At 33.8% G+C, this 12,479-nt stretch overlaps 1 protein-coding gene across 1 annotated transcript; it reads left to right on the top strand.

Annotated features, from left to right (window-relative positions):
• The first annotated feature begins 9,685 nt into the window (after positions 1–9,685).
• LOC134715022 (toxin CqTX-A-like) lies at positions 9,686–12,129 on the top strand. The gene is made up of 2 exons (XM_063576864.1): positions 9,686–9,841; positions 11,128–12,129. The coding sequence occupies exon 2, from the start codon at positions 11,130–11,132 to the stop codon at positions 12,018–12,020; it is 891 nt and encodes a 296-aa protein (XP_063432934.1). The 5' UTR covers positions 9,686–9,841; positions 11,128–11,129; the 3' UTR covers positions 12,021–12,129.
• The last annotated feature ends 350 nt before the right edge of the window (positions 12,130–12,479 follow it).

Below are 12,479 nucleotides of genomic sequence, written 5' to 3'. Positions count from 1 at the left end.
TTTGAGAATAGGTCACGCAACATTAACACACATTTAGACCATGTTGTTCTACTTTGAAAAATCAAACGCATAAGAATTTGCAATACACTATAATTCTAAAAAAAACCAACAGTTACACACCACACAGTAGTGAATTTCGTACAGCAGTCGTTAAACATTTATTCATGAAATAATGCAATTCTATATTAGATACACTGAACTTCTGAAATATAAATCACTAAAAAAACGTGCAAAGCAAACTTGAAAGAATGACACGCATACTCAAAAACAAATTGTGACCTTACGTTATGAGATTTTTTTGTCGTTTAAAATGCATCATACATGTAGGTGTCCTTGTAATATAATTAGTGTACATATCTTTTCAGGATTCACTCACGCCAACCTTTGTTAAATAATCATACTTTTAAGGCCATTAGGTAGTGAATGAAATCATTTTGATTGTATTGTCGCTTCTTTACACTGAAAAGTCCAGACTTGAATGTACTGCGTTATTCCTATACCTGATGATGAGCTGAAATCAAAATAATATTTATTAGTTTTGCATATTTCATAATTGTGGTATCGTTCTGAATACGTATGAAATACTTGTTGCTTGATGTTAAGCATCCATCGATTAAAAATTAAAGTATAATAAATAAGAACAGTCCAGATATTGAAATTAAAGTTGACGCTTTTAGATATTGCCGAAAATTAGGTACCTTCAAATTTTGAGATACAAGTTGAACAAAAAAACATAATATAAATTATTGACAGGGGATACAGAGTTGTCATACACCTCCGGTGCGGTGTTTTTAAGTATTTTAAGAAATCTACTTGTCAAACAGGACGCTGTGAAAAAATCATGTAGGGAAATTACAAATATCCTCCATTATTAATAATAATAAGAAGAAAAAAAACCAACAAAAACTCCCAGAAAACCGGAAAGCCAGGAAATGTAACATGTTCTTACATACATTGCATTGTTACTCGATCCACTGAAATGAATTTATCTACTATTTTCCCTTTTTTGTATACTTTTAGAGGTGACTTTCCTCCTATAACAATGTTGACAAATGAATGTCATAAATTCACGACTCTAAAATAAACAGTTTTGTCTTTTGACTGATGTCCATATTCATATTGTTCAGGTTAATATACGTTTTATATGCATCAGAATAGCAACATGATTTCTTATCCGATTGTACACCAGCGTACTAAGTTTTGTCAGTATTTGTCAGCAACTTTTATCATTTATTTGACCTAGAACAGCAGATTTTGAAAAAATCCGAAAGCTTAGTGCATAACGTTTAGTTAAGCCCAAGTCCCACTGGACCACGATCGCACCACGCTCACCGATCGAGATCTAAAATAAACTCAGATCGTGGTGAATCGTAGTTTGAGCGGCAAGCAAATGTAAATGTTCGTTACTTTCACAATGCGACTACGTCCTCATTAAGCTTTTACAACGATACCGCTACGATTATACCACGTTCTCACCGCGCTTATTCTGCGACCTCACTACGCTATCAAGATATTTCTACGTTCATCACGTCCTCAATACGACCATATTACGATTTATACGATTGTAACACGATCCTCCCACGCGTCTACTGCGATCATAGCACTATCACACCACGTTCATTACGCGCTAATAACGTCAACATCGTGTTCAAAATATATACTGTTCCATTCCGCGATCTTACTACACAGCAATAACGTCAATATATAAACTCATTCTTAGAGGCATGATTTTTTTATTAGTTGTTAATGGCTTTGAACTAGCTGTCAGATAACTGCGAGTACTCTCAGATCTGTTTATTGTGTCTTCTTGTGTCGGGATGTATGAGTACCCGGCCACGTCCACTTTTATTTTTTGTCTATCTGACGAGTTAAGCCTTTTTCAACTAATTTTTATAGTTCGTTCTTATGTTGTACTGTTATACTACTATCCCAGGTTAGGGGGAGGGTTGGGATCCCGCTAACATGTTTAAACCCGCCACATTATTTATGTATGTGCCTGTCCCAAGTCAGGAGCCTGTAATTCAGTGGTTGACGTTTGTTTATGTGTTACATATTTGTTTTTCGTTCATTTTTTACATAAATAAGGCCTTTTTTCTCGCTTGAATTGTTTTACATTGTCTTATCGGGGCCTTTTATAGCTGACCACACGCGGTATGGGCTTTGCTCATTGTTGAAGGCCGTACGGTGACCTATAATTGTTAATGTTTGTGTCATTTTGGTCTTTTGTGGATAGTTGTCTCATTGGCAATCATACCACATCTTCTTTTTTATATCATCATAGATATCAGGACTAAATTATGTATATACGCCAGACGCGCGTTTTGTCTACAAAAGACTCATCAGTGACGCTCGAATGCAAAAAAGTAATAAAGGCCAAATAAAGTACGAAGTTGAAGAGCATTAAGGACCAAAATTCCTTAAAATTTTGCCAAATACAGCTAAGTAATCTATTCCTGAGGTAGAAAAGCCTTAGTATTTCAAGAAATCTATTAAATTTTTTAAACAGTTAATTTATGAATATAACCATATCAATGATTATTCATGTCAGCACAAAAAAGTGTTGACTACTGGGCTTGTGATACCCTCGGGGAAATAAATCTCCACCAGCAGTGGCATCGACCCAGTGGTTATAAATAAACTCATCATAAATATCAGGACTAAGTTTTGTATATACGCCAGACTCGCGTTTCGTCTACAAAAGACTCATCAGTGACGCTCGAATCCAAAATAGTGAAGAAAGGCCAAATAAAGTACGAAGTTGAAGAGCATTAAGGATCGACCAAAATTTCTAAAAGTTTTGCCAACATCGTGTTCAATATAGATACTGCTCCATTCCTTCTATTTCTCATTGAAACATAGAGTATCTCCGAAACAACACAGTCATGCAACAAACATCTACAAGAACTCGTGGACGTAGTGGTAGGGATAGAGTTAAACAGCTACTTTTGCATAGGTACTATTTCTGTACTAACAACTTGTAGTTCTGGAAATCTTCTTTTAAAATTCAGTACTATTTTGTTACTCTAAAATTATTGTAATATTTAGGTACCTGTATTTTACAGTACTTAATTTGTACTTGAAATTTAGGTACTACAGGTTTTGGGTTACTACCGTTAAATTTTCAGCATTTTGAAAGTTTTTCTATTTCAAATCTCTTAAAGTGATTTTCAAACATGAAATATTGTATTATTTCTGTACCAAAATATTTAGTACAAATCAAGTACTGTAAATTATAAGTACCTTAATATTACAATAGTTTTAATTTAAAGAAATAGTTCTAAATATTAAAAGTAAATTTCCAGTACTGCATTTTTTTAGTACAGAAATAGTACCTATGCAAAAGTAACTGTGTAGAGGCAGAGGGAGATCTGATAGTAACGAATAATGATCCAGAAGTGATATGTCAAACCAATACAACCTTTACCGTATCAAAACCTATTCATTGCTGGTCCATAAAGATCAAATGACGATGTTTTAGTTAAGGATAATAGGGATGACACAGATGTGTCAAGCATGTTGGCGCTGTTAGAGAAAAAGGACAAGAATTCAAGATTACATACAGACAAACAAAACCACGAGAGCTTTTATATATTTCATATAACTATGATGATGAGCATGATGGTCGTAGTATGAACGTAGTCAGATCGTAATAAGAGCGTGATAAGAACGGCATGGGCATGCTAAAATGCACTATGGTCCTGAATAGCGTGGTATAAACGTGGTATAGTCGTAGTGGAAGCGTGTTGGGGTCGCGATAAGAACGTGATGGTCGTAGTGAGGTCGTAGAAACGTCGTTGAGAGATCGTATCGCAGTATCTCCTACTATAACCGCGCTGTCGCTACGATGGTACACATACCTTTGTGATCTTATCACGACCTATCTGAGCTCTTACTACGCTTCTAATACGATCTGATTTCGCCACGACCGCACCACGATTGTTTTGAACATTTTCAAAGTTGGTCATTACGATCCTGTCCACGACCGTACTACGATCGACATGTCAAAATTTGCATATTATTCACAGATCGAAGTGCGATCGTGGCCTAGTGGGACTGCGGTATTACAGTTTTTTATTGACTAATTCACACACCTCCCTTGAGTTATTTAAACCGTGCTCATTAAACAAGGTTTACAGGCAGCTATTTACGAGAAAGGATTTGTTAACTTCTAACATATTTAATAGCAAGAGGGAAAGGAGGGTGGGGTTGTAGCAGATTTAGCTTTGGTTTTTCAGAGGGTTGACTTCAGCATATCTTTAATTATCCTTTATGGTCACTAGGGAGGCTTGTTTGTTAGCTGACTCGGCTCATATAAATTATTTATACAGTGTGCCTTCTCAGTTCTATTTTGACATTTCTTCTTTATTTTGGCTGACCTCAGGTTTGGTTGGTTAATTTTATGCAATAAACAGTAGTATAGGTTTGGTTGGTTAATTTTATGCAATAAACAGTAGTATACCACTGTTCTAAATTGATCAATAACATTTTTAGAATTTCTACCTCGATAATTCTTGAACTTGTTTATGTGTCTTTGTAATAATTATACACCGAGGCATATTAAGATATTATCAAAATATGTAACAGTGTACACATTCTTGCACAAGTGTTGGGTACGTATTTGTGAATAGAAAAGTGTATATATTTAGACAGCAACGATTTAAATATACATTTTGAAGCTCGACTTTTTCATTGATTACGTTGGATTATACATCTTTTTCTTAATCCTTTTGTGAATCCCTGTTTCTACAAACCGGATGTATAATTGCACAAACCAATTGCAATATAAATTTAAGCACTCAGTTTGCTTTATTTATCTCACATTTCTTTATATCATGTTTCCTGCATGGGTGCTTTCATATTCTTAACTCGTTATTGAAGTTGTCTATACTCATGGTAGATGTTGCATATACAGTCATGGGACAAAAGTGAGTTCTCACTCAAAAAATGTCCTATCATTTCAACCAAAATCGATTTTTTTCAAAAAAATATTACCAACTAACTGTATGAGCGATTTTTATAAACAAGATACCAAAAGATGTAAAAATGTCTGAAGTTTTATTGTTTATCTAGTCATGATTTTCTTGAGTTTTGTTTTCATCATCTGATAAGTGAAACACAAATGCAAATTTTTATGATTTTAATTTGGTTAGAATGATTTTCAAGATTTGTTTTTCATTGTGTTTATCTCGTCAGAAAATTCAAACGAGCATGCATAATATTATAACCAAATAAATAATAAAACTTCAGATATTTCTACATCTTTTGGTATCTATATTTAGAAAATCGCTCATACAGTTGATTCGTAATAATTTGAAAATTATCGATTTTAGTTGAAATGAGAGGACTTTTTTGGACTTGGAACTCACTTTTGTCCAATGACATGTATAACTTTAAAGACAATTTTCCATCAGAAGTGGAACTCTATGGCATGCAAGGTTTCACATAGTTTTCTTGAGAGCTACACACCAGCTTCCGTTTGGACCTCTTAAATAGATACATACTAGTATTAAGGTCTCATAAAATATATAAAATTTTAAGGATTTCCAAATTTTACTTAAATCAATCCACATACTAGTATTCTACAGGGAAACTTGGTGTTGAAGAATACATTATTTTCAGAAGTTGTATGAATACCTGAACATACTCTCAAAAACACCCAATGTATATAAAAAGACATGTACATACAAGTTTTTACCAGGATTAACATGGTGTACGCCAACCGCAAGTAAAGTCTATAAAGAACCATCATCGAATAAAATAGTGAAAAAGGCACACTAAAATAGTCTATTCCTTGGGTAGAAAATTCTTGGCATTTCGAAAATGTCAAATTTTATAACAGGACAGTGACTAACAAACAAAACCAAAAAACAAAAGAGAAATAGCTAGACGTCAGAAAACTGTATGTCCAGCTCTTACTGCCGTGTCCTGAATTTATATAAGAAACGCGGAAATTCGCTTTCGCGAGTGAAATTAATACATTTGTATTTATGCATGAACGAGGTATTTTTTGCGCAAGAAATAGTGAATGGAAAGCATACACACTGATACCCTGGATAAGAATACGCATTTGCCTTATCACACAAAGTAATCTAATAGTTGAATTCGGATGTCAAACTACCTACCTCAAGCGTTTTGACCCCGGATTCCTAAAGGTGATTTCTAGCCACAAGAAGAATAATTCTGATCTATGTATTCTACCCGTCGTAGTTTCGATTTAAATATTTGATATATTTTCGGTTGGGTCTTAATTAATATACCATGCTCGGTCAGGTCATGATTTATGTACTATGCTTGGTCATGGCTTTAAATATATACTATGCTCGGTTGTGTTCTTGTTTTATATACTATGCTCGGTAGTGCTCTTGATTTATATACTATGGTCGGTTGTGTCCTAGATTTATATACTATGCTCGTTCCTGGTCTTGTTTATATACGATGCTCGGTTGTTTATTTGATGTATGTACTGTGTTCAGTTGTGTTCTTGATGTATGTACTATGTTTGGTAATATTCTTTCTGTATGTACTATGCTCGTTCCTGGTCTTGATGCATATACTATGTTTAGTCTTGATCTTGATTTATGTACTATACTCAGTAGTGTTCACGATTTACATACTATGCTCAGTAGTGTTCATGATTTCAGTATATACTATGCTCAGTAGTGTTCATGATTTATAAACTATGTTCAGTAGTGTTCATAATTTATATACTATGCTCAGTAGTGTTCATGATTTAAATACTATGGTCGGTTGTGATCATGATTTATATACTATGCTCAGTTAGCACATACTTACAACTTCTCGTCCAATCAAATTGCTTGAATTTGCCGTCTAATTTTCATAGTACATACTTTTTCCGTGAACTAAGTAACTACGCGTGAATGACCACAAGGGTAAGATTTCATTGTATTGTAATCAAGATATTAGAACAAAAATTGCTACTGGCTATTTTGAAATAAATTCTGTGTTTCAAATTTAACTAAAAAGTTTGTAGTTAGTTTTCAAACAGATTTTTAACAAAAAAGTTTCTTTCATTTAAATAAATAGTAATATTTAGGTAGCTTTATACCTTGATTAAAGTACAACTCAATGAAAAATTTTAATCCTTAAGTTTATCTTCCATGCAATTACTTTGTACACAAAATGAGTCAACCATGAATTTTTTAAAGGGAAATTATTAATAAAGCATTTTGATATATTTAGTCATAAATTGGTCGATAATTGATTGCCTAATGTCCAGTGACAAATATTTCATGCATATAAACTATCCACTAGACTAGCTACCTATGGGTACATACCAGGGGCAGATCCAGCCATTTTTAAAAGGTGTTTTAACCAAAGATGTGGGAGGGGGATCCAACTGTTTGTACTCATTCAAAAGCATTTTCAATATAGTTTTATTTGAAATTAAAAAAATGTTTTCAAGAATGTCAAGCTTTAACTGCAATTTAAGAATTGTCTGCTCTTGGTCAATTCATTTTGTCATCTTACCATGTAAATAAGTATTTATTTTCATAGTATATACTTTTCTGTACAATAACCGAGACTAGTGTTCGTGATTTATATACTATGGTCGGTTGTGTTCTTGTTTTATATACTATGCTCAGTAGTGTTCATGATTTATATACTATGCTCAGTAGTGTTCATGATTTATATACTATGCTCAGTATTGTTCATGATTTACATACTATGGTCGGTTGTGTTCTATTTTATGTACTATGCTCAGTAGTGTTCATGACTTATATACTATGCTCAGTAATGTTCATGATTTATATACTATGGTCGGTTGTGTTCTTGTTTTATATACTATGCTCAGTAGTGTGTATGATTTATATACTGATTTATATACTATGGTCGGTTGTGTTCTTGTTTTATATACTATGCTTAGTAGTGTTTATGATTTTTATACTATGGTCGGCTGTGTTCTTGTTTTATATACTATGCTCGTTCCTGGTCTTGTTTATATACGATGCTCGGTTGTTTATTTGATGTATGTACTGTGTTCAGTTGTGTTCTTGATGTATGTACTATGTTTGGTAATATTCTTTCTGTATGTACTATGCTCGTTCCTGGTCTTGATGCATATACTATGTTTAGTCTTGATCTTGATTTATGTACTATACTCAGTAGTGTTCACGATTTACATACTATGCTCAGTAGTGTTCATGATTTCAGTATATACTATGCTCAGTAGTGTTCATGATTTGTATACTATGCTCAGTAGTGTTCATGATTTATATACTATGCTCAGTAATGTTCATGATTTATATACTATGGTCGGTTGTGTTCTTGTTTTATATACTATGCTCAGTAGTGTGTATGATTTATATACTGATTTATATACTATGGTCGGTTGTGTTCTTGTTTTATATACTATGCTTAGTAGTGTTTATGATTTTTATACTATGGTCGGCTGTGTTCTTGTTTTATATACTATGCTCGTTCCTGGTCTTGTTTATATACTATGCTCGGTTGATTACTTGATGTATGTACTGTGCTCAGTTGTGTTCTTTCTGTATGTACTATTCTCGTTCCTGGTCTTGATTCATATACTATGTTCAGTCGTGATCTTGATTCATATACTATTCTCGGTTGTGATCTTCATTTGTGTACAATGCTCGTTCCTTGTCTTAACTGATATACTATGCTCGGTAGTATTCTTGATTTATGTACTATTCTCGATTGTGTTCTTGATTTATGTACTATTCTCGTTTCTGGTCTTGATTTATATACCATAGTCGGTTGTGGTCTTGCATTATAAACGCTGCTTGGTGTTCATGATATTGTTTTCAGATGCTTTCATATTGTTTGTGTCTAAATGCTTGTTTGTTTCGATTGTCATATTTCAGTTTGGTACTATCCATTGATTTTTTTTTTATTTCTATCAGATTTCTTAAATTTATCCCTTTGTATAATGTTGTTGTGGTCGTTTTTGGTATTCATAATCTTTTTTGAACGAAACTCAGATTTTATAAAAGTTACAGCTCATTTGAAATAATGATATTAATCTTATTGATGCTTTGATTATTGCATGATTTATGCTTTAAGGAATGACTGTTATAGGTATTTTCAATGTAAAAATAACATTCAAATTGTTTAGTGGTCTATTTAAAGTGTGCCCCACATGTTTGAGTTTATTTCCAAAAGATATAAAAAGAATTACAGCCATTCCTTACAATTTAGTTTTGAATTCCATTTTTAGGAGTAAATCGTGAAAAAAACCTGTTGTTGACATTACGGTCACATGACAAAGTTAATATGTTTATAATCTGAAAGACGAACAACTTTTACTATCAAAAGACGTGATTCATTTAAAATTAGTTAATATAAATACTTCTCATAATTTGTAAATTTTACAGAGACAGTACTTTAACTTATACTAAAGTAATTTGTATTTCAGTTTATAGTAGATTTTTTAAATTTTCAAACACTTTAGAGCTTTTTATTCTTATCCGGAAAAATTCTAAAATTAAACATCTCTTTCAAGGAGTTATGTTTTAACAACTGTAACGCTTTAAACAAAGAATTTTTCTCAATCTAGTTTGCATTTAAAAAAATGATCATAAACTATATAATTTTTCAAATGTGCACTCAGAGAATTACTGATGCACTTTGTGGACCAACATAGGAAGTTGTATCAGCAACTGTTTTTTCCGGATTGGACTTAAATAGAAATATATAGCGACAATGTTTTTTGGAAAGAGGACAACATACTTATGATTAACAATTTCAGAGTAGGCGATTTTTTTTCCCGCCCAAGAAGGGTCGGTATAAATAAAGACAATCATCGGATCCCTCTTGTGTAACTCCAGGGCTTACATGAACAGACCAATCAACTAATTCGGTAAGTTTTTTTCATGTTAATTTATTAATTACAGTTATCTATCCAGTGTTCTGAATTATATCAAATAAACATTCTTTTTGTTTTAAATCAAAGATAACTGAAGTATCAATTTCCTTATGTTTGTAAAATTGAAATGCAGTTCTTATGTTGTTCAAAGTTCTAACTATAACTACCATATACTGACACGATCACAATTCTTATATCTATATCTCTAATTAAATATTTATGGTAAATGGCTTATAATTTGATACACCAGACGCGCGTTTCGTATACATAGCACTTATCAGTGACACACAGATAAAAAAAGTTAGAAAGCCAAACCAGTATAAAGTTGAAGAGCATTGAGGACTAAAAATTACAGAAATTTGTGCTAAATACGGCTTAAGTAATTTATGCCTGGGATGAGGAATCATTAGTTTTTCGAATAAGGCATACTTTTGCAAACAGCTAATACAAAAACATACCATATATTTGATATGCTGACTACTGTGCTGGTGATACCCTCGGGGACTAAACTTACATTGTCTTATCGGGGCCTTTTATAATAGCTGACTATGCGGTATGTGCTTTGCTCATTGTTGATGGCCGTACGGTTACCTATAGTTGTTAATGTTTGTGTCATTTTGGTCGTTTGTGGATAGTTTTCTCATTGGCAATAATACCACATCTTCTTTTTTATAATTCCACCTGCAGTGGCATCGACCCAGTGGAGTAAATAGGTTTCAAGCTAATAATTTAATACGCCATACACGCGATTCGTCTACATAAGACTCATTAGTGACGCTCAGATAAAAAAAGTTCTAACTATAACTTACAAAATTTGTAAATAGGTGTTACAAGATGTGTTTCCAGTATGCAAACATGATGTTCCATTCCAGAATATATGAGTGAACTCCGCTTTTAGGGAACAGAACATAGTCACAATGACTAACATATTGCACATATTTAATACATCCAAGGTACTAGGGCGATAAACTAAAAAAACAACATATTTTGATCTTTAACACTTTTTATAAATATCTTAGAAAAATAAAGGCTTCCGCGCGAATGCAATGCATTTCCAAGATACTCGATATTTACAAGGGCATAGCTCGTTCAACATATTCGATCAGCACTAAATTTCAAGAGAGTCACATAAATGGTAAATAAAAACCTATACGGTATACAACTCGCAGAGTTTTAGATTGTCCCGAGTCTAAAAAAAAGTTATCAAATCTTTACCTTGATAAACGTAAATGACTTAATTCTCAGCTCAATAAAAATAAGTTATTGTTTTTTAATTGCAGACATGAAAGCACAAAAACAGACTTTGTGTCTGCTATGGATTCTGTTGATGTTGATTTTCATTGCGACAGAAGCTAGATGGACGACATCTATCTCGCGATCGCTCGGTAAAATCAGAACAAGTTTAAAGTCCAGTCAACAATTAGCAAAACAACAACTAGGAAAAATAGAAAATTATCTTAAAAATGAAGATGTATCAAACAAGATTTCGTCAACAATAGAAGCCGTGGGAAGTGCAGCTCCATCTTTGACAGGTGGTGATGTCACACAAATTGTCTCTGGTGCATTAGACATCTTGTCAGCAGTTACAGTCCTGATCCCAGTAGTCGGTCCGATAATAAGTAGCATTTTGACGGTGATTTCTGGATTGGTTAGCTCAATAGGTGGCAGTGGAATGGACATCGGTTCGGTTGTCAAGAAGGCTATCGATGAAGCACTTAGAAAATTCGACGACTCCAACCTTAGAGCAGAAGCAATCGGTACTACCAAAGTATTTGGCGTTTCATTAGCCTACCTTGACGGAATAACCGATCTACAGCAACACGAAGTTTCTGCTCTGTCTGCACATATTCCTATCTATTCTGGAGTTCGCTTCATCGGAATACTACAATCAAAAATATTAGACAGTACAAAAAGTCAAGACAAACAGCAGGTCAAACGGGCAATTGAATACACGCGACTTTTTGTAAAGCTCTCTGTTCTTAGATCCGCTGTTATGTGGAAAATGTACCTCACCGTCAAACAGGCAGGACATAGTGTATCAACAGCGAAGAGCATTCATAACGTCATAAAGAATATGGAATTGAAAGACAAAGAATTCTTAACGTTTTTGACGAATCCTAAATACAATCAAGCTGTTTTTTTTTGCACACTTGAAACCATCGGAATTGCCTGAAGTTTCGAAGTATCTTCACAAACGTCAACTTGCCTTTCAGAATCTGACATTTTTAGGGGCAGGATCACATACCTTTCGGACCCAAAAATGGCCAAACTGGTATGCATATATGGAGAAAGATACGTATGGGTCAATAACTGGATCAACACATTTAGACGGACAAGGGTACTTCATCTTTGACGTAATTTCGTCAGCAGATAATACTTTCTACTTGCGCTCTGCGAAATGGTCCGAATATTATGTCTACATGAGAAATGGAGCACAGGCTAGATTGAATGGTTGGAGAGGATACCCCGGCGAAAGTGGAATGTGGAAAGTAATCAGGTTTTCAGACGGGTATTACATGTTGTCACCAGAAAAGTGGCTTGACTGGTTTGTCTATATGGCTAAAGACAGTTTTGGAACAGTTCGAGGTTGGAAAGGCGATCCAGGGGAACAAGGACATTGGATCATTACATA

This window comes from Mytilus trossulus, chromosome 4 (genome assembly GCF_036588685.1).
Source record: "Mytilus trossulus isolate FHL-02 chromosome 4, PNRI_Mtr1.1.1.hap1, whole genome shotgun sequence".
NCBI lineage: Eukaryota > Metazoa > Mollusca > Bivalvia > Mytilida > Mytilidae > Mytilus > Mytilus trossulus.
This window is presented reverse-complemented; position numbering and strand designations above follow the sequence as displayed.

Excerpts from the sequence above, each read along its gene's own strand:
- LOC134715022 (XM_063576864.1), top strand. The coding sequence starts at position 11,130 with ATGAAAGCACAAAAACAGACTTTGTGTCTGCTATGGATTCTGTTGATG.